Genomic DNA, 23204 nt, shown 5'->3' on the forward strand with positions numbered 1-23204 from the left:
TCTGGTCTCCTAACAACCAGCGCATGGCCCCCACTATTCCCGGGCTGCCACGGGAACCCTACCATCCGTGGCCTGTAAACCAGCTGCCTGCTCCAGAGGCACTGGGGAGCAGCTGAAGAGCAGGGCTGCAGTAACGGAAACAGTAGCTTATGATTTGCCTTTGTAAATTCGTTAGTGTGTGTTAACGGAAGCCCTGGCCTACCAGGTGGTGGCTGCAAAATCTTACAGCATCTTGCCCTATGTACTGTATGTCAGCAACACGTAGAAAAGAGTTTCCAGCAGAAGAAACGGAAGACATGGGTAAGAGTTTTCTTTGTTTTTGTACAGAGTCTTACTGGGAATCCATGGCTTCGATCTCTCATAAATAACAGGTCCTTAGTACATGTCCTTGTAGATCTCCTGCAGAAGCGGGTGCAGAGATGTCTCCGTCTCTGTCTTCTTGATCTTCTGCACCAGCTGGGCGTGCTCCGTCACCAGTTGCCGCAGGTCGGCCATCTTCTGCAGCAGCTTAGGGAAGAGGTATTGAGCATCTGGGTGGTTGGTATGCAGCTGAAACTCCAGCGCTCGGAGGATGTTGTCTTGTATCTCCTCCACCTGCTTCACGTTCATCAGGCCAGGGCGGTCTGTGGAAGGGGAGAGGCAATGTAGCAGCACACACTGCTCCCAGAGAAATGGAGATGGGCACTGTAACCCAACCACCATCACTCTAAGCTGGTCAACTAGACAAGGGGGGAAATGTTTGTCCTCAGAAAACACATCCCACAGCAGCGTAAGAGGAAGCGGATGCCAAATCTCTGCTCCTTGTTCTTGGTCCAAGCTTCCTAGGTGTCACCACCACAGTGAAGCTTTGGTTTCAAACTGTTCAGTCCTTCTCTTGTCCCCCTAAGATACTCCTGGTCTCATCTGAGCCAGTAAATCACCTGCCAAACCACAGGTCAGCTGCAGACCAACCACCCCACTCCAACCCCACCCTACCCATGTAAGGAAAGATTTTTCCTGATGCTCAAGCAACTAAGAGCACCCACTCACCTCCACACAGGATAATGGCAGCCACAAACAGAGACAGGTCACTGTCATCCAGCTCCAGCGCATTGAACTTCACAGCAAACTCAAATTTGGGCTCCATGATCTCGTTGAAGGGCTTGCGCAGGCTACGCAGGAACTCACGGGTCACGAACCCATTCCCATTAGCCACCAAGAGCCCATCCTTGTTCATGATAGAGGCCAGCATGGCAAAGATGGCCTCATGCACCCCGTACTTAAGCAGAGTCACTTGGTCATTCAAGTAGAGGCCTACAAAGCTGGGAATGCTCTTGGCAAATTCAGTGAGCTCCCGCACAGTCTCCACTGAGGTGCACTGGCAGCGGTAGAAGACGTGGACCCCAATCTCCTTGTAGGGGGGAATCCCGTTCACTAGCTGTTTCCACACCAGTCCCTTTTCTGCCTGCCACAAGGTGTCCATGTCATGGATCACAAAAGGCTGCTTGAAAGAGAAGCAAGCTGTTAGAAACCAGCCACGGGGACTCGAGTCACCAGCACTATCAAGGACACTTGCACTTGTCTGACTGTCCTTGATGTACTTTTGCTGTCCTCTCCCCATTGGGGCTCACCCCAATCAATCTGCACCCACAACAGTGCAGTTCAACAGTCCAACAGTGGAAGTCAGCAAAGCAACAGGAATTTTCCCAGCAAGGGGCAGAGCTTATATGACCCTTCTGGCTGCAGTTGGCGACTGATGTAAGTCAAATAGTTACAGCAGAACAGAGATGTTGGGCATCTCCAAGAGAATAGCCCCCCCGCACTGGTTGTGACCAGCCCTGACTGCCCTGGGGAGAGAACTTACTGGGGTGCTGCTGGCCTTCCCAGTCAAGATACCTCTCGCCTTCTTTTTGGTCATGTTGAAGTTTTTCAGGTAGGCATTATAGATGTGCTTGGAGAAAGCTTTCAGGTCGGCCACCTGCGGGTTCTGGCAGCTGATCTCACTCGCTGTCAGCCCCGCCACCAGCTTCCTCTTCTCCGCCTCCGGCATGCGGCCAAAGCGGATCGCTGTGAGGGATCAAAACCAGTCAGTCAGGGAGACCTGGAAGCACCCCAAGAGTCATCTCCAGGGAGGCAGGGGTCTGCTCTGCCACCAAAGGCATAGGTCTGTTGGTGAACACCTGCAATGACACTATACAACACCCCTCCAGGCTCCAGTTCCTCCAGCATCGACACCTTTATAGACCAGCTTTTATTGCTACCCTTGTCAACACAACCTCACACTAAAACTCTCATTACCACTGATTTGGGTTCTCCCACAAGCCCTGCTTCTCAGATAAACATCTTGGCTAGGCCAGGAACAAGATGGTTATGCCTAAAGTTTAAAAATCACAGGACAGAAGAGCAATCTGTATGTCTAGCTCCTGCTGGGTCAATCCATAGGTGGAAGCCATGGGCCTAGAGCCAGTCTGCAAGGCAGAAACCAGTGGCAATAAAACACTTGGCTTCATAGCCAATGACTGGGACACCTCCTTCCAAGAGAACGGGCCCACTCTGGTATGGAGGAAAGAGTTGAATAGTCAAAGGCTCAGAGCACTGGGTTTGAAAGAACAGGATTCTCCAGCAAGAACAAAGCCAAGAGATAAAGCAAATTGCACACAGCATCCCTCATGTGAATCCTCTAGAGCAAACACTGCTCTGCTCTGGGCTCACATGGTAGATGGCCCTGTGGCATGTGGCACCCAGCTGGCCAGACCTGTGGACACTCACCATTATGTGACATGCCCAACGAGAGGCATTTTTGGAAGCGGCAATACTGGCATTTGTTCCGGTTCTTCTTCTGAATCTTGCAGCTTCGCTCACACTTCTCATACTCCAGCTTCATGCGGATTGTCCGGCGGAAGAAACCCTGCAGGGAGGCGGCACAGAGCCGGGCGCAGAGCACGGAGACAGGGGAAGAGCAGTGTTAGCAGCTGTGGTTCAGGACCACACTAAGTTACTACTCGCGGGAGCCTCGTGGAGGTTCAGTTGTGTGGGGAGGATGGAGAGAGGTGGAGCAGGGCCCTCTTAGCTTCCACTCTATCTTTGACACAAGCAGAGCCTCTGCCACAAGAAGAGCCCAGGCGGTGGTAGAAGGGGGCTGCAAAGGAGGAATCGCAGCCCCTGGGTCTGGCGCTGCAGAATTGTGTGTGTGATACTACACATATCCAGCAGGGAGGGATGGAGGAACAAGCTGCAGGCAGCAAGCCTGTCCCAGCTTGCAGGAATGTCTGGCAGGACCGAGGCCGGCTAACACAGTCCTGCTGGCATCTACTGTGGGGGAAAGAATTTCAGAGGCACATCCAAGCGGCAGCCAGCTATCCCAGGGGGATAAACACACAGCTCACTGCTGATCTGCAGCACAGAATGGCCAGAAAGCATCTTTAAAAGCAAAGCAAGGATCCTCGTGGGGATAGAAGGATTTGCTTACAAAGTAAAGCACAGTGGGGTAAGATTCTAGCTATTAGCATCTCAGCTTCCTCTCCCAGGACAGTATTTATGTGCCTGTCTGTACTCTTCATGCTCTCAGGACAGATTGCAAGTGATTTTTTTACAGTCACTTAACTCTGCATCCCTGCTTGGCTGTAGAACTACTTGCCTGAAGAGGAGTTGTGCTCCCTGGCGTTTAACCTCTGCTTGGCACTGCTGAACCAAACGCTTCCCAGGGCAAGCCTACCTTACAGCCCTCGCAGGCATGCACGCCGTAGTGAAACCCCGAGGCTTTGTCTCCGCAGACCCTGCATTCTACGTTCAGCATTCCTGAAGCCGCCTCCTCGCAGCCCATCTGCAGTTGGTCCGACAGGGAGGGAGAGGAGCTCTGTGAAAGGTCTGTGAACATGTAAAGAGAAACGTCATCTTTGGTAACAGCCACAAGTACAGTTTGCATCTAACTCCTCCAGCAGTAGGGCTGACGAGGAATTGCCAGCACCGTTCCAGCCTGTCACGGGCACTGCATTTGGACAGTTAACTCCTGAGATTAGGCGCTGGTTACAGGCTGATGCCATGCACAAAGCCAAGAGCGCTCCCAGCAGCTAAGAGGCTCCACATCAATGTCCGTTTCTTCCTTTTGGTATTCCTGTTTCGGCAGTGAAACCCAACCAGTGAATTTTATAATTCCCAGCCGGCAGGCCTCTGGCATGGAGTGGTTGAGCTGGATTGCCCAGGGCTCTGGAGAAGGCTCATTAGCAGCAACAAAACTTCCTCTCCCAGCTCCTACAATCATTTTGCACTGAAGACTTAGAGAAGCTGACCAGGGGAATGTTCTCAGGCACCCTGGAAATCCTTCCCCTTCTGACACGCACAATCTGGGACATAACATTACCCATCTGCCCTTTCCATTTCTATCTCCCAACCCTTTGCCAATGACTGTGCAGTGAGTCACCTTCTCACTGCAGAAGAAATAAGCCTTCTCACAACTTGGCTCTTAATGAATTATTTCACAAAAAGGAAGAGATTAAAGTAAGCCAAACTCCATTCATACGTAGGTCTTCTGCACTTCTCAGCTGAACATGCTGCCCAGAAGACGTGGCTGCAGCTAGCACCTGATGCTCCCAGGGAAGATGAGCTCGTGCCGTGGTTCTGTTGTAGCTTAAAGTTAACTATGGCAGGAGTAGGGATTTGCTCCTGCTTATTGGTGTCTCCAGTCAGGAGACTGGAGTTTCTGCCACTGCAGCCAGTCCTGCTTGGCAAAGCTGCCCTGTTGCCCCCTCCTCCCTAACATCCTGGGGCCCATGGACCCATGGGGCACAGCTGGGTCCATGCCACTCACCTGTGTAGCTGCTTGAAGGCAGCGAGCTATCTGGTCCTCCACTTGGATCTGAGGCTCCACTTGCCACCATCACTGCCTCTTCCTCTTCCTCCTCCTCCTCCTTGATCTCAGGTACTTCCTCCTGTAGTTGTTCCATAATTGATCACCCCTCAGTGCCAAGACTGCAATCCCTGTCATAGCTCTGGCATCATCTGCATCTATCCGAGATGGACCCTACCAGGCTGTTCCTGCTAGCCTGTGAAGAAGAGAGGAGACGCAGGGTCAGCTCTAAACGCCCCATGGAAATACCTCGGCAGCAGTGGAGGGGAGAGCAGAGCAGTGCATAACCATGTTAGCCCTGCTCTGGTTTTGCTCCTTATTCAGGAAGCCAAGAAGGCCTCAGGGCCTTTTAAAGATCACTTCACTCTGGCATAAACACTCTGCAGGACTTAATTTGCAGTAAGCAAATCCTCGCTGGGATCATGTTTAAACCCCAGCATAGAGCCCAGACCACAGATCAGTCCAAGGAGATGCCTGGGCTTCTGCCCAGAGACGTGGGAACCCAGGGCTCCCCAGCTCACAGGTACTACGCACACCACAGCAGAAGCGCTGCCCTGGGCAATGTCCCCAAGCTGGTAATGGTTATGCTCTGGGATGTCAAGGCAGTATCTCAGGCTGGGCGTTTGGCAGAGCCAACATACTGCTGTTTCTAAACTTCACAGGCTGCAGGCAGAGAAGGCTTTGGCTGAAGGTGAACGCAGGATCATCATCAGTCCAGGCACCTTAGCATCTCCCCAAGGCTCCCGGCGCACGAGGGAGAGCTGGCACCACCAGCACTGTGCGAGAAGCAGTGAAGCCCCATCCCAGACCTTGCCTAAGGCCAGGTGAAGAGTCAGCGACAGGACAGAGGCCAGTGTCTGAAACACGAGAGGCTGCATCCAACCACTTAATTTCACGCATCTGCCTCTGACGCTGAGGCTGCGTTTACCCACCACAGTCAGCAAACGGGAATCCCCAAGGACACAACTCGTCCTGTCCCCCAGGAAAGGTTAAGGTACAAACAGCTTCACCCTCCATCCCCACCGACCCAAGACAGAGCTTGGACTCACAGACGACGGCACGAGGAGAGCAGCCGAGGAGGGTGCAGGGGCTTCAGGCCCGCGGCAAGGAGATGCCGGGAAAGCCAGGCTCAGTGCAGCAGCACACGGCGGCCAAAAGCTCCAAGCTGCCGCGCGAGCTAGCCGCGAGAGCGATCGCTTCCTGCCAGCCCCCGTGCTCCGCGGCATTCACGCTCCTTCCAGTTACAGCGCTCCCAGTTGCAGCGTCTGTGTTTATTTTTATTCATCGTGTTGTAACTGGCCCCGGTTCCTCTGCCAAGAGCCGCTCAGTGAAACGCGTTCCTGTTGCTGCACACAGCTGCGGGGCTGGGTTGAGCCACGGGGTCTAGCAGTGTGATCGCGACAGGCTGTACAATCCAGCCAGTGTCTTAATCCCGCATTTCCTGTGGGAGGACCAGCAACAGCCTCAGCCTCTCCCCCCACCCCCCCCCCACGCTTCCTCTCCTTGTTTTTTTTTTTTTTTTTAGTCCATCCCAAACAGCCCACAAAATAACTCAGGCCGTGCAGGCATCACCTGCGCCGCAACCAGCGTGGAGCCCACGGAGGGGCTCTGCAAGGAGAGGATCGGAGCGCAGGCTCGAGCACGACCACCCCGCAAGGGCACGCTTTCCGCAAGCAGGGCTGCAGCCGGCCTGGCACAGCCTCCCCCGGGAGCCTCAGGTAGCCGTTCGCATGGACACTGACATTTGCTGCTGCTTGGGAACGGTAGCGAGGGATCAAAAAGGACCTCTTCCCCTTGCTCAACTTTTGTCACCAGTTGCTGAGGACAAACCTACATGTTGGTGGCACAGAGAACTCTGCTGCTCGTGCCCAAGGCCACATTATGGCATGGGGTTTGCTGCAGTTTCTGAGAGGCTTCTGCTAGGGGCTGGCAGTGACCCACAACTCCCTGGTCTTGTTTTCCTCCCTCAGCAGAACCCCAACCCAGCATTTCGGACTTGGGCCACAGCCAGCTCCTTGGGCTTGCTGGAGAGTCCTCGGTGCAGAGCAAGGTCAGAGCTCCCTGCAAGACCAAGCAAGCAACAGATGGTTCCAAAGCAGAGGACAAAACTAGCAAACAAAAGGTTGAATGTAAACACAGGGCAAAGCCAGGCTCCAAGTCATCTCCAGGAGCTGGGGCCACCCCACAGCCTGGGTCTGCTGGGGGCAAAGGCACTTTACTTTTCCCCTCTACACTAGGGCATTAGATTTGCAAAAAAGACCATACGCAGCTTTATTTCAAGAAGTTGGGAAAAGTACGTTCCAGGCAACTGGAAAGTCTAATTGCCCTGTTTTCCTTTACGGCAGGAGCAGGCAGACAGGCAGAGCGGTGCGTGCGCTTAAACAAGCGCGGAGCGCTCCCTTTCAGTGCCTCCCCAAGAGCACTGAGGGACCATTCAAGGGCTGTGTTATCCTTGGCCTCCTCTCACACACCCCGCTCGGTGGGACATGGCACACACGCAGGAAAGCCTATTCATCAGAGATGGAGTGTAATGAGCTGAATCTTTCTTTTTAAAGGCTACATAAATGAACGCACAAACATCAGGAAAACGCTTTTGCCTAGAACAGCAGTTAACGGGGGAAGTCTGTGGCAGAAGAAAACAGTCTATGGTGGAAAACACATCCAGCATCACCTTATTCAGCTTATTAGCTCTCCTTTGTCTCTGGTATCCATCAGAAAAGGTAAGCACAGGCCACTTATTTTAAACCCAGCGCAGACGCAGCCCTCCACGAAGCCTCCTCAGCGTCACAGTGCATTGCTGTTGGAATACAACTGGCACATTCCCCCAGCTGCCCCGCTGGGACGCCGTCCCCCGCGGCGGCACGGCCTTGCCTGCAAGCCGGAGAGAACACTAGCCTGGCCCCATCTGCAAACGGGCCGGCCGTGCTTAGGCCTACGCAGCACCAGCCAAATCCCTGTGCGAGGGTGATAAATGAGTTTTAGCACCACAAAAGGTGTGCTCAGCAAGGCTGAACCAGCTGCCCTTTACTTATGCCGGGAGCAGTGATGCGGGGACAGCCTGGGTTACCTGCTGGGCAGTCCTGGTTTGCTCTCTGCTGTTCCAGCCACAGCAATTGGGCTGCACGCCTGCACGGGCACAGTTGGGAGCCTCAGACCATCAGCTGGCCTTTGCGGTCTACTCAGCGCTGTGTATTTCTGGGGTGGCAGCTGGAGTCTGTGACATGCAGCTCACTCCCTGAAAACCATCAAAGCAACCCCAAGCCTTTGCTCAGAGCCAGTCTGGCTCGAGACGAACACGCAGCCCTGAGAGGGAGATGGGAAAAGCAGAGGGCTAAATGCACTCAAAAGAGCGACGCTGGAGCTGGGGCTCCAGCAGAGGTTCCCCATGTAAATGCAGGCCTCGGGGGGAGAACAGGGATTCAGATCCCACCCTTCAAGAGCGGCTGGAGAGCAAGAGAGATAAAACCTGTTACCAGAAAGATCTGAATTTATTGTTTTAATATCATCTTGCAGGCCAAGAGTACAGGGGCCTGGTCAAAGGGGAGCTGAGAACTGTTTGCACACCTGCCTTTTCGTTAGCTGTTTCCCTTGTTTTAGAAACAACAGGGATGGAGAGAGAAGGGGGGATAAAAAGGGATTAATTTCACAAGGGAGCCTGTACCCCCTGCATTCGGTAGATGAAAGGCCAGGCAGCGGCAGCCAGGATGAAAGGCAGGACACAGGCCGTGCACCCCGGCGTGGAGCGAGCCGGCTCAGCACGGCCCTGCACTGCCGGCGGAGAGGGGCAGATCCTCCACCCTCCGCTCCAGGACTTGGGGCACTGGCATGGCAGCAAAAACGCGCCGCGTGCAGAGATTTCAAGGCCTTACCTTCAGCAAGGTTTCGGCCAGAGTATTAAGTTCAGTGTAAAGAACACGTCAGTGTCAACTTGATTAGAACAGGCGAAAACAGCTCTTTTTTGTGTGTGTGTGTGTTGTTTAAGCACTGGATTCTTCCGGCAGGTGTAGAAGGGAAGTGCACAGAGAGTGAACAACCATGCCAGCTTTCAGGATGCTTCACTCCACCCCAGGCACCAGGGAGATTCCCTCCTACCAGCCTGACTCCTCCAGAAGAGCAAAGATGAGCACTTGGAGACTGCAACTGTTTGCACAGGATTACACAGAAACAGAAGTGAGTACCGAAGGAGATGTGCCACCTCTCTGCTCCACCCCACAGCACACACAACCTCCTCTTTTCCCTTGTGAGCTGGTCATCCTGGGCAGAGCAAGAGGAAGAATAACTAGGTCTCCTCCCCTTGCCAAAAATGCCACCCGCTGGTGCACAGCACGCAAGGCTTCGAGCTGCAGGGAGAAGGACAGATTCCTGCCCGGCGTACCCACCCCCTTTTTCCACTCAGCAGCTGTCACAGCACAGCGATGGAAAGAGAGGATGGAAAAAAGGGCAAGGGGCCGTGAATTCCTCCTTAAGCTTCTCCAGAGAAATCAGGCAAATCTGTTTCCTTTCCTCTTCCCACAGGATGGGAACAAGCCGGAGGGCAAGCATCTCGTGACTTGCTCTGTCCTTGCCTCAATCCCCGTTCAAACGAGCTTCCGCAACCCTGGATGAGACACCATGCTCCAGCGTAACAGCCTGCAGCCGTCAGAGGGTCGGTTTGTTGGCTGGGGGCTGAGCGAGGCTCCGGGTTTGGGCAGAAGCCTGCTGGCCGCAACGCTTTGCCTGTAGCTCCCACGCTGCGAACAGCGCAGGCAACAGGTTTCTCTTTGCTAAAACCAGGAGCAGGCGTCTACGCCGGGCTGAAGATCTCTCGGCTGAGCAGGAACGGGGGCAGGGACATGGCACAATGGGGAAAAAGGATAGGGAAAGAAAAGGGGGGGGGGGGGAAAGGGGAGAATATGCACAACGGAGGAGAAAGCAGCTGTCAGCACAGTGCGCACACAGCGCCAGCATGCCGAGGCTTGCAAAAAATTACAAGTTAGACACATCTTCAGCCCCAAGGTGACGTATGGATCCACTGAAACGAATGGCAGTATTTCTCTGGAGCTGAGCAACATCCAAGCCTCCATCCCAGCGTTTAGTAACCCGCAGCTCACACACTACGGTCTAAAACTCTTCCCAGTTGATCAGCATTTAAACCTGGAAGCTCAGTTCAGAGATAGCAGAAGCTGACAAGCCAGTGAGGAAGTGCCCACTCCTCGCGGTCTGAGTGTAGGAGGGGAGGCACGATGATGTGACGGGGAAGCCGGGTTTCTCACCAGTATTAAAATACTGCACATTGAGCAACGTGTCACAAGAAAGGGACGTGCATTTCCGCACAGACACCAGGGTGCTGGCAGCCCCAAAGCTATAAAATAAGAGCAAGGAAGTACTCATAATTAGAGGGACCTCATCTTTAAAACAAGTGTAGTTTCACTGGTGGCAAGCTCAGGCAAGAAGTTAATTTCAGATGCTTATTGGGGTGGAGAGATGACTCCCCTGTCTCCCTTCAGGAGAGCATACATTTGTTTCTAATATATTAATACAGATGGGAGTTGGAGGCAGCTCCCAGTCAAATCCCCATCATACCCTGGAGTGTCACGATGCAAGATTCCTCCCTACAAGATGGGGATTTCCAAGCAAAACAACGTGCCAAAAAAGGCCTAAACCTTCCAAGGGACAAAACTCACCAAGCTGCTCCACTCAAAGCTCTGGTTCCTTGACTTATTGCACCAGGAATCAGGAAAGAAAGGCAATTTACCACGGGAGCATTTCTGAATTAACTTTTGTCCAGATGAATAAAAATGCCTTAGCCATATTTAAGGCCAACAGAAACTAATCCTTTTCGAAGGGGTTAGAGGAGAACTCAACCCTCTGCACATCAGTTTTCTCTGACATGCAGCACATACTGAATCCACACAAAAGCTGAACTGAATCCTTAAAAAAAAATTAATCACAACTTGTTAGCCAGTATTTGCAGATGTCCCTTAGGTTGAGTCACTTTTTTCCAGTATCTGCTGATCAAGTACTTGTCTCTATTCCCCCTCCTACATATCAGCCACTACTAATAAAAGCCAAGGAACAGCTAAGCAGATGCTGCAATACAGGAAAGGTAACTAAATGCAAAAAACAGGATAGGCAAAAACTGAAAATATGTTGTTTTTTGTTGTTGTCATTCTTGAAAGATCAGCACACCTCCTCATTAGCTAATGAGATCTCAGCAGCACTTACTTCCCATGTGCTTCCTCCTGCACTCAGAAATCTTGGCCACGAGGCAGACTTCACACAGCAATAAACCACAGGCAGCCACCAAAGCCAGCAAGGAAGAGCAGTCCCAGCATACAGCTCTAGCCAGCATGGACACGTAGGGCCAGATTTTCCCCTTAAAGGATCTATTCAGACATTGCACGGTGAGCTCCACACACCAGCCCACGTCTGGGGGCTTCATCACCTAAATTTCCCCACCTTGTGAAAGTTGATTGATTTAAAAACAAGTGAACAGACACCTGAAAAAGGCTGCAGTTGTCTAATCTGTACATCGAGTTTAGCCACTCCAGAAGTTTAGCCTGCTTGCAGGTCCTTATTACTAATAGTGGCATGGAGGCTTTACTTGGCAGCAAAGGAGGAGAAGCCGAGGTCCCTCCAGAGCCTAGATGCAGCTCGGACATTACGTACGCTCCTTGGCATCCCCAGGCAGAGACGGTGCTTTCTTGCTGTAAACTAAACACATGATTCACTACAAAGCAAGTCCACACGGTACCGTGTGCCTCTTCCAGGAAAAACCAGGGCATCACCTGCCACAGCACTCATGGGTCACTAAGTCTGCAAAGGCACCGCTCAGCCACGAGCACTCTCAGTTCCCTTGACCTTCCCCACAACGCTGCTTCGTGACAGGTTTGCATCTGCTTTTCACAAAGAATGAGCTCAGCCATCTAAGAAGCAGGGCACTGCCTGAGCTGCTATTATCACATTGCTACTAATTGCTCACAAACATGTGATAGAGAGGTACAGGAGATTCCCTTGCTTGCCTTGAGCAGTCAGGCTTGCCAAAATGAATCACACATCTACCATATGTTTTAACTCATCCGCTTCCTGGACGCAGAGGAAAAAAAAAAAAAGAGGTTTAAAAGTTACAAAACCTCACTGAATTCTCTTTTTGTACCACAATTGACTCTGTCCCAAAAAACAAGTCACCATGTTTTGCTCCAAAAGGAACTTGCTGCTCTCTCCCTTCTGCTGGGTTTCTTTGGAAAGCAAGAGGCATCACAGAAACAGCTGCAAATCAGTCTTTGGGCAATCAACCCAACTCAGACCCACAAGATTACGAAAAAGGAGTCTCTGTTGGGCTGTCCTTCTGCAGTCCATGTTTCAGGAGCTAAAGACATACCTTGCTGCAGAGGCGCCAAACAAGCATTTGAGGTGCTGCAAAATCTTGAGTTGGTACCTATTAGGACAAGGTTAATGCTTCAACATGAATCATCCCTACACATCTTCCCCTCTTTCCAGCAAAGGGACTCTGTACCCTCTTCAGCCCCTAATGAGCTGAGCTCTGCAGCTCTGTTACAAAAGAGGTAACAGCAGGGCACGCAGTAAAGAGCTGAGCAGCCGTAAGTTATCTGAAGTCCTGCTTCACGACCTTCAGCAATTCCTGTCAACCCCCACGCCTCTATTTCCTCCTTTATCCAAAAAAAAAAAAAAAAAAAAAGTTTCACACTGCTTCCTTCCTGATCCTTTCCTTGCTGCATGAGCCAACAGAGAGAGCATGTTTTGGAAATGTAGAGGAACACATTAGTACCCAGCGTCATTCTTCATTCCCGTGTTACGGATTTTGACACTTGCTCACGGTCATGCTCCGCAAGGCTCACCTTCCTGCCCCCTGGGCCAGCACAACACACTGCTCGTGACAGTCTTGTCCCTCTGTACACTCCCGTACATGGTGTTTCCAGGATTACTTTCAGCAATTAAATCGGCCAGTCTCATTCTCGAAATTGCTGACCGATATTTGTGCTTTGCTGTCAACTCGGGGCAGCTCCCAGCACACAGGGGCAGGAGAGGGGTGTGTGTCTCTGACTCACTGGAACAAGGACCACAGCCAAGAAACAAGCAGGAACCTGAAAGGTGACACCATCAGGGCATCTTAGCATTGGAAATTGAACAGAAGTGGTGCTATTTGAGAAGATCATTAATTCCAGCAGTGAGAAAGGACCATCCCCACATCATGCCAGGGCACGGCAGCGGCTGCCTGACCCATCTCATGACATTAGGCAATATATTCCTCTTTGACCCACCAATTCCTCAGGGCTGCCTGCAAGCTCTTCTGCCTACAGAGCAGGCAGACAGGACATCAAACTGCTTTCAGCAAGACAGACAACCTCCATGCAACATCTGCTCCCTGGCTTACCAGTTTCGCAAAACAAACTTGTTCCACACCGCGCGTACAGACCAAACACTTCAGGCAGCAGGTCAAAAAGGCAATCTGCTGTCTTCTCATTACCTCCTAAGCTCTGGAGGCAACACGAGGGGCTGGGCTAGCTCGTTTAGGTTGGCTGCCATGAAGGCTGTGGGAACAGCACTTCAAACTTTGTGCACAACCTTTACAACAGTGCTGAGGGAGAAACATGAAGCAGCTTGCTCAGAGCTGCAGAGATGGTTACCATCAGCAGAGGACTTTCTCCACATGCTTCTGTCCCGATCTTGTCCCCCCATTAATACCCAGTGCCCCAGTACAGTGTTTTGTATTTGTGCTGCACGCATCTGCAGGGCTGTATAGGCCTCAGCTGCTGCTCCACAAGTTCTAATTTTCAATTCCCTGCTTCTTCTCTGGAAATGCCAGAGGAGCCTTCTGGGAACCATTACTCTTTCTTCTGAGATCCTGAAGGAAAAGGAGGTTGGTGGCTCAGAGAACTCAGTAACCTGCTATAAACTGATGCTTTCTGAAACTCTGAAGCCCTGCCGTGCATTATCCCAAGGCGCTTGTTTGCTTACAGACCCCTTGTCCTCAAGGACCTCAGCAGGCCACGTGGAAAGATCTGGTTTCAGGAACATCAGTAATTATAGAACAGGGCTGACGGAAGAAGGAGCTTGCGAGAACAGCAACAACATTACCCACGGCAGACAGTGGGTACCAGGTGTTACAGGCTCAAAGCACCATTTAAATGGAAAACCAAGAAAGTAGCAAGCAGAACAAGCTGACAGGCTAGCTGTCATTGCAAACTCCAGTTACAGCACTTAATTTGCAGGAAGGCTGGGCAGCAGCGAATGACACTGCCTTTCTGCACCACAGCTTACACCAGAACGTGTTTTAGTTCTTCTTTAAGTCTCAGTGTCACTGGGACATCAGCGAGCATCACCTGTGCTTCAGACACGGCAATCAGATTCACAGGGAAGTGACTGGAGAAGGTAAAAGTTGGAAATGGAACCTAGGAGCCCTGACTGTTCCAAAACAGCAGAATAAAAACAAGTTTCCTATGACCAGTTCCTGTGCAACTCCTATCAGCAGTAGGTCAATGCATCCACAGCTAACTCCAAATTGTAAGCACGTGCATACAGCTGGTGGTCTGGGACCAAACACTCAGCAGGCTGGTAAGACTTCTTGCTAGGCTGCCAGTTCTCCCAGATCCAGGAAACTACCCACAAGAAACAGTAGCACACCTCCTCCTCTTTGCAGCATCTCGGATTTTAGATCCCATGTGCTAACCAGAAAAAGTCCACCAGCCTGTAAGTTTTCCTGTGCTTTCTCTTGGACTTCCAGAAGAGTGCTACTAGTTTTGTAGATCCTAGCAAAATATCCTGGGCACTAACCATTCAGCTCTGATCCCAGGACACAGCTGACATTGAGTAATTACAGCAGGCACAAGTTCAGATGATTCAGCAGGGCCTGGGAACATACACACTGAAAATGTTAGAACAAATCAGCATGTTCACCTCATCTCCATTTCAACCACAGAGCAGGAAAAAAAAAAAAAAAAAAAAAAAGAGCAAATCAGAATTTTGAGTGCATCTGTCTCCTTACAAAAAACTCCTGAGAGCGTTAAAATAACTTTGTTACACAAACTAGTTCAACATCCTCTTAGGGAATTGGAGAATGATGTTTCCTTACTATTTTTGGCCACATTCATACAGTAAAAGCCAACTGGAAGAGCATAGTTTCCCCACATTTTCAACAGCAATACAAACAGGAGTTTGTCAGCATGATCCTGCCAGGACACCTCCAGCAATTAGAAGATCTTAAGTGTATGCTCCTGACCATTTGGATTTCTGCCTCAGCCTCTGGAAACCAAAATACTTGAGCAAAGCATTAGCACCATTCACAACATCCTCGTGTCTTTGGCATAATCTAGAGTTTACAGGAAGAGAAGCAAGGGTACAAAGAAGTCAGTAACACTATTGCTTCCTGATACAGCAAGCTGGTGGAGGCTCAGCAGACCCACCAAGCTCCAACCTCAAGCCCATGCTTGCTATCAGCCTCTATAGAGCTCACTGTCCATAAGTCACACAACATAACAACACCTACCCACATGCACATAGGAGACTCTAAATTTGCTGCACATGAATGCCTGACTGCCAGTCCTCATGTGGTTAACAGCTTTCAAGGTCCAACAGCTATAGTGAAATCCATATAATCAACTTAAAAGGGAAAAGTGGATCTGGGCATTTTTGGAAATATTTCAGATTTATATTAAGATAAAATTGAGACTTCAATTAAAAAAAAAAAAGGGAAAGAAAGAAAGAAAAAAGAAAAAAAGTTTCTAGAACTGCAGGCAGGCAAAGAATTTGAATTTAGGTTTCCAACACTGAGGTGAGCACACTGAACTGTGGTTATTTTGAACGTGCCTCACCTGCCCACTCTTAGGCCTGAAAAACATTTTCCTAATGAGAACTTCATCACCATTTAATTTGTTTCAAAGTAAAGTTTGTCTTAACAGATCATCAAAAAATGCTTCCCTATCTGTTCAAGCAGGAAAATGCATTTGCCCTTTTAAATCACCGGGATCGCTTCCTGTCTCCATCCCACATCTCCATTGTGGAGTTCAACTTGCACATTCTGGCTTTTGCTATTTAGAGTTCCAGTTCCCAGTTCAGGGCAAATCAGGCAATGAAGCATTAGAGCAATATTTCTTGCTAACATAGACATTATCTGGCTGATGCTATCCACAAGCCTCAGAAAGACGTGCTCCAGCTTGATCCAGCACCACAATAAACATAATGATTTCTGGCCTATGCTTTAATCCTACCACCTCCTCTTGGTCAGGATTCCTCTCCAAACCACAGCTGCCGCAAAACCGGCCCCTTTGAGTGGGACCTGTGCAAGGGGATCCCCAGGGCACCAACATACATGCTGCCTTTAGTGACCGTGCTGCAGGAAGCACCCTAACACGTGTGTACTTTGGAGCCCTTTAGAAAGCCAGTTTGAAAGATCTGACCCAAATGACCTCAGACTATTCAAAAACTTTTGGCAAGGTCTTAAAGGACAGAGGGTTTTCCAGATGCTGTGATTACAGTTGGGAAGTTTAGAGTATTTCAAGAAGTTATCTTGAAACTATGCCGTATCTTGAGTCAGTTCTGCTCTGTACCCCTCTTGCAATTGAGCAGGGCTCCACTGAATGACATCTAAAATCATTTATGTTGGGGAAGAGGCATTGCACAGTCCCCCTGACCAAAAGGCTTAATAGTGGCACGTTCTATGTGCCACTTTCTATCTGCCACTATGCTAAATCCTGCTTTAGCAAAGTAACTTGCAAAGTATTCTGCTAATGTAGGTGCATTTCATGGTATAGAATAAAAAAGCAGTTCTTCTACAGAAGAATCTTCCTAATATTCACTATGAAAATCCCTTCTGCTTGTCCTGACCTCCTCAGAGTTGGAGAGACTACTGCGACAATAACCAATAGCACACATCTGAACAGTGACATTTTTCGAAAAGTGGGTTGAGTGGTTCAGGAACCAGCTATACAGCTTGACAAAACGTGGCTATCAGCAAATGCAACTGTTCCTGCTATAAAGCAGGGAAGTCGGTACAAATCACCAACTAAACAAACCCCTCCAGAACTCCCTGGTTCAAACACACCAGGCCACAGCTTCTGAGAGCAAATGATCTTTCAGCCCTAAGCACTGTAACATCATCTTACTCAACTGCAATCATTTGCATGTCATGTCCCACTGCATGAAGGAATATAAGAATCGCTTATTGTGCTACTCCCTCCACTTCTAAGAACGTTTGCAGATTCCTAGTTCATAATTCAAGAGCCACAGATGATACATTCTCCGAAACACTAAATGTGCTGTACAAAAATACCGATTTGTCAACACTGGGGAGAAGGAGACCACTTAACATCAGTAAGCAATTCTGCACAACAATGCTCTTCTGATCAACAAATGTGGCTCATTACAAAACCCTTTCCACACACTGCACAGATCCTTGGAAGTTCATGTCTAAAATGCCAGAACAGAGACAGCAGAATGGTTGCACAGACTTCAGAAGATTCGCATTTTATGCAGAAAACCACATCTCTGTCCAGCCAAATAACCTCAGATGCGGGTTGCAGCAAAAGCAAATCAACCCCCTACACACAGCAACAGGAACCGTTACAAGCTACATGAAGCGTTTGGGTGCAACATGACTGCACTGTAGTTAAAGAGTGAAGAATTTCAAGCATCATCTCAGAGACCTATGGCAGGACAACGGGCCTCTGAGCACACATTTACCATGCCCTCAAAAAACAGTGTTTCAGCTCTGTAATAACCTGGCTGGTTTCTGTCTGTGTTAGGCAGTTGCATAACATTAGATGACATAGATATCGCTGTCAGATTGTGTCCCCAGGTTGTTAGACAATTATTTACCTAAGTATGGTTCATTATTTCAGCTGCCCTCCCCAGCCTAGAAGAGGCAATTTCAATTGTAAAAAATCATAGTGAAATAATGAAATATTTATTTGCTATTCTTCAAAAGGTAACAGTCTGCAAAGAGAAACAGGACTAGACCACAATACTTAGAGCAAACCCCTAAGCAGCACTGTAAAGATTATATTCAGAAGCTGAACAAAAACAAAGGATCAAATTTAATTTGGGAGATTTAAGAAAGTCTAAGTGTGCAGACATGAGTGAAACTTGCTAAAAGCAAGCTGCACTTCACATGCTCTTCCCTATCCCAAATGTTTAAAGGAATAAATAGGTTAAGTGTTCTGATAGATTGCATGCATGCGGAAGGGAAGGGTTACCTCTCTGGAGCAGCTGTCCCCGTCTGCCTGTTGGTAAAAGCCACCGTTTAGTTACCATGTCAGCATGGAGAGCTGAAAATCGAAGTAATCTGCAAGAGAACACAACATGAATTTCCACTGCTGTGCTGAAGGCCAGATATTTATGCTGCTGAAGAACTGGGACGGATCCAGCTACAGTTCTGAAATTTAAACACACGCTCCCTCTACAGCATGCTGAAACCATATGCTGGGGTAACTCCCCTTGTGTTGTGCAGAGAAAGGCAGACGGAGTCTGCATGCGATCGCAACCACATTCTGGAGGCTTTCACTGCTTTTACAGATTGGGAGTCAGAGCTACTTCCAGATGTCCCAGAGGAGATGGCTGCATCCCCTACTCAGCCTCTGAGCTGGGAGGTCCTCATTAGAACATTATCTTTACTTTATATCCTCTGCAATTAGAGGCTGACTAAGCTGGACTTTTACGACAGCGTGTTACGCCAATGCTAATGCATAGATCTCATCAAAAAGGTCTATTATGGCTGTAAGGTTATTTGTTCACTTCACATACTTAAACCATCTTCAAGAGGCTGCAAGAAAGTTACTGCAATTTTAACTTCCCTCTTGAACGGTTGAAATTTAACGATTCGACATAGAATTCACTCCTGCTGGTTTCCCCGATAACTTTGCAAATAGTATTGTACTAATTTCAAGCACAGGAGAGCAGTAAGAGACCAGTGCTTGGGGTGTGGGGGGAAGCTTATGAGACTTCAAACTAGAGGACTTGGAGAAAATATGTTCTATTTTTAGGCACAGTTATGCAGACTAACTGGACTAACATATTAAACAAAGATGCTGCAAACATGATGCTACTTGAACCCATGTACCCTCCCTGATATTACACAGACTTCACTGCTCCTCCCATACCAATGGAAAAGCTCCGTTTCGCATCACAACATCTTTCAACACGAGACAACGCACACAGCAGCCAAGCGCTTGCGAACAAATGCAGCATCACCGGCCTCCGAGCAAGAACAGGGCAGCTCAGCAAGGCAAGCTTGCAATTTCAGGGCAAGGGCTGAATCCCATCAAGCACGGCATTACTTCCCGCACCTCCTCGGTCTGATGTTACACCGCGAGCTACACAGAGCAGCCCAACGATAACGAGAATGCAGATCCGTTGCTCCAGAAGCCAAAGCCTGAACTCCTCGTGCTCCTGGGCTGACTATTAGGGTGAGTGCAGATGGCATTTCCCACGCAGTTGAGCAGTCCCCCAGGTACATCAAGGGGAGGGCATGAGCACGAACCAACTGACATAACCACAGCCCCTTCCAGTAGGGCATCTTCCTCTTTACAGTCAGCAATATGAAACAACAACAACAAAACCCCACAGTCCCTCTTGAAGAAAATTACCTTCACTTTAAGGGCAGGGAAGCTGAGATGCAAGCAGCTCTGCACACAGGCAAATCTACACAAAGGTCACCAAGTGAGCAGAGGAGCACGGGTCCAACGCCCAGCGCTCCGCTTTAGCGATGCCATAAAACTACACACAGCAATTCACTCTCAAGGCAGGATGCTATAGCTACAGCAAGTTTCTCATCCCCTTTCCCAAAATGGAAAGTAGTTTTTCTAAATGCCCAAGACAAAGTTTCTTCATTAATCTCCCTGTCAGGGAGCAATAATAAACTCATTACACTTCCACCAGCACATCAGGAGCAGGCTTTCTCATCTCCACCAGCAATAAAAGACATCTCAGGTTTAGTAACAAAGCGTAATGTTGACATTGTCAACGAGCACATGAATCACGCGTCAGAAGTGCACAAATCACAGGCTGAACTTGCTCCCATCACACACTCCAGGATAGCTTGCTCCTGCTGCCAGAGATCTGAGAATTAAAACTAACTTGCCAGCTAACCTTGCCCTGCTCACAGCTCAGTGCCAGGGCATGTCCCATCATCGTTCTGCACAAGGCAGTACTTGCACCAGTGCAGCAGGGCATGGAAGGAACCTGCCAGCAGACCCCTCCTGAAAGCTCCCTTGCTTATTCTAAGTTGACATATAGTAAGTCACCAGGAAAATTCACAGTTCAGTACTGATACAAACGTGTTCCTGACTGACAGCAAAGGGGAATCAACACAGGAGCAAGACTGTTTCTTACCAGGGTCACTGGTTCAAAATCCAGGTATGACCCACAGTCACTGCCATCTGGCAGCAGTCCAGACGCCTAGGGAAAAGGGAGAGGCTGGCATACTGCAGCCCAGCCTCTCCCAGAGCTGAGCCACGGAGCAAGATCACTGCTGCGAACGGGCTCTCTTGGACAAGGGGCTTGAACCTACACGGACAACTGCAGCTGCATCCTCTTTCCGCACTCGGATCCCTCTGGATTAGCACATCGCCCAGACCCGACAGCACCTCAGAAGTCTGCTCACCACTGCCCAAGCACAGGGAACACGCGACCCCTTTCACAGGAGCTCTCCCAACACATGCGGGCTCAGCAGACCAATTCCTTCCCCCAAGCGCTACGTTCACTAGCACGTACAAGGCCTCCCAGGACAACTGGTCAAAAGGAAAGATTGCCAAAGCTGACTTGAGGAGATAAGTCATACTGGGAGGCTGTTTGAGGCAATGCAGTTACTAGATACAATACAATCAATGACAGACAGATGCTTTAGGAAAGGCAAACGCTGAATTGTTATGCAGGGTTAGTATTCTCCACTGCTCCAATGACAAGCTGCACCTTCAGCTGCTTAGCCTCTCTGTGCCTTGATTTTCCATCCATAAACCAGGGACACTAAAACAGACCCATCTCATAAGCACGTTTTTAGCCTTAAATCATTGGTTTCTGTGAATAGGTTTGAATCCTTCTGATCACAAGCAAATAGGGCAGTGAAACATCATCCGCAGAAGGGGCAATCCACACAAACTCTTTGAAGTACTGCAAGGACAGAAGCCCTTCTGAGCACACAAAAAGGGAAGGTCAAAGCTCGCCTGGGGAGAAACAGTTCAACGTAACGATAGGATCCTTGTGTACAATAATAATAGAGCTTGGAGCCAGCTAATAAGGAAGGAAAAATACAACAGGTTGGTAGAATAACATGAAGGAGGGAAAGAGGAGGGGAAAGAATATTAGGTATCTCATTTACATGTCCTGTCACCTACTTCTGTGTGTTCTTTTACCTTTCACCCAGGATTTTACAAACACTTTATACATTTATTAAGCAACCAATCCAGCTGGCAAACCTTTTTACATTCAGCTATGAGCATCTGCAGCACTAGCCATCGCGTCCAGTGCTGAGAAGTGGAGCTTGTAGAAGTTCATCTCAGAGAACCACATCTCACAAGGGAGCAATGTGATCTCTGTATAGAGCTTTCAAGTCCTTTAGGTTCACTGTATAATAAAAGCAGCGCTACCCCCACTTTAGAGCTGGAAAAGGCGAGGCAGAGAAAGTAAACATCTTTTATCTGAGACTTCAAGGAAAGTTGCGGCAGCTTTCCCTGACATATGGAGCAGAATATGGAGATACATCATTACAGATCTCCCAGCCTAATTCACAAACCCACGTTGCTGGTCCAGAACCAGGCATCCTGCACCTCCCACCATCAGACCCTAGTCTCTCTTTTCCTCTGCGGCCCTTCAAAACTCTCCCTTCCAGCCATGAGTCACCGCAAAGCCAACCTGCCCTCCGTGGGGTGAGGCACTCTGGCAGCAAAGCAGAGCCTAGCCCAGACAAGGGCTCCCAGCGACACTGGAGTTCCCACGAGGCTCTCAAATCCTTCCTCGCCAGGAACCTCTCTCCCCCCCCTCCACCAAAGGATTATCCTAAGCCTCCTGCTTCCCCCTCCTTCCAGCCTCAGACCCTGATAGTGCCCCTCACCAGCACCCTAAGATCCCAGGCCAGTTCCTCCTTTACTTGTCCTCCCAGCCCCCTCCATATCATTGCCCCATAAGTCCCTGTCTCTTCTACACTCAGACCCATGTCGGCAGAGCTCTCTGCCCCATCCACCACACATCCTCAGAAAACACCCACGACCCATACACCCCACCTCCTCAAAACTACACCCTCAGAGTCCTCACCCTCACCCCCTGCTCCCCATCGCTCTCACAAACCCTTATCCCTGTCCCTCATCCCACACCACAGCCCTCTATCGCTGTCTCATTCTGCCCTCCTCTGCCACACCCCTGCCTCATACCGTCTGCTCACAGTGCCCCACATCTCAGCCCCATGCCCCCATCTCCTTCCACCCACACCCCCAAAACCCCTGCCCCACCATACCACACCCCCAGGGTCCTGCCGCCTGCCACATCCCATCCCGAAGATCTCTGCCCCACTCCCAGACTCCCCAAGGCTACTCCAGCTCAACACCCCTGTCCCCCCGACCCATACCCGATCCCCCCCCACATGCTTCCATGCAACCCAGCCCCACACCCCATGTCCCTGTCCCCCACATACCCCTCTCCCCAGCCCCATACCCCTGTGCCACTGACCCTCCACACATGTCTCCCCAGCCCCACACCCCATGTCCCTGTCCCCCACATACCCCTCTCCCCAGCCCCATACCCCTGTGCCACTGACCCTCCACACACGTCTCCCCAGCCCCACACCCCATGTCCCTGTCCCCCACATACCCCTCTCCCCAGCCCCATACCCCTGTGCCACTGACCCTCCACACACGTCTCCCCAGCCCCACACCCCATGTCCCTGTCCCCCACATACCCCTCTCCCCAGCCCCATACCCCTGCCCCCCTCACCCCACCCCCTGCCCCTCACATCACCCTAACCCCTGCCGCACACCTCTGCTCCCCCCCGCCTCCCCCAGCCCCTGCCGCACTCTCCTGGGCCCTCTCTGCCCCCCACGTGCCCCCCCCCGGACCCTCCGCCCCCTCCACCCCACAGCCCCGGGCCCCCCCCGGTCTCACCTCCCGCGGCGGCCCCGGCCCGCGCCTCCCCCCGCCGCCGGCGCACCGCTGCCCCCTACCCTCGCACGTCACACGTGCCCGCCCTGACGCCACCGCATACCCAGCACCCCGCAGCCAATCGCTGCCGCCGGGAAGTCGTTCCCGCATCACCACGGCAACGGCCCAAGCCCGCCCCGCCCCGCCCCGCCCCGCCCCGCCTCGCCGCGCGGCGCGGCGCCCCCTGGCGGGCGCCGGCGCCCTCCCCGCCTCCCGGCGGGCGCGGCGCCTCATGGGACATGTAGGCATTGCCCGCAAG

General features: G+C 50.7%; 2 protein-coding genes across 4 annotated transcripts in view; one reads left to right on the plus strand and one right to left on the minus strand.

Annotated features, from left to right (window-relative positions):
* Window positions 1-23204, plus strand: part of RPS10 (ribosomal protein S10) — a 382514-nt gene that overhangs the window by 34983 nt on the left and 324327 nt on the right. The gene's annotated exons all lie outside the window — the stretch shown is intronic.
* Window positions 294-22966, minus strand: PPARD (peroxisome proliferator activated receptor delta). Of its 3 annotated transcripts, none has more exons than XM_062594877.1 (8): window positions 22910-22966; window positions 18016-18104; window positions 4787-5021; window positions 3695-3846; window positions 2749-2887; window positions 1844-2046; window positions 1030-1480; window positions 294-623 (listed from the first exon to the last, which is right to left on the minus strand). In XM_062594877.1, exons 3-8 carry the CDS (start codon window positions 4920-4922, stop codon window positions 376-378), a joined length of 1329 nt encoding a protein of 442 aa, XP_062450861.1. In that variant the 5' UTR covers window positions 4923-5021; window positions 18016-18104; window positions 22910-22966; the 3' UTR covers window positions 294-375. The 3 variants fall into 3 exon arrangements, with proteins under 3 accessions (XP_062450861.1, XP_062450859.1, XP_062450860.1); XM_062594875.1 differs by having other exon boundaries at window positions 1030-1483; XM_062594876.1 differs by lacking the exons at window positions 18016-18104; window positions 22910-22966 and adding an exon at window positions 5875-5916 and having other exon boundaries at window positions 1030-1483.

This window comes from Rhea pennata, chromosome 25, assembly GCF_028389875.1.
Source record: "Rhea pennata isolate bPtePen1 chromosome 25, bPtePen1.pri, whole genome shotgun sequence".
NCBI lineage: Eukaryota > Metazoa > Chordata > Aves > Rheiformes > Rheidae > Rhea > Rhea pennata.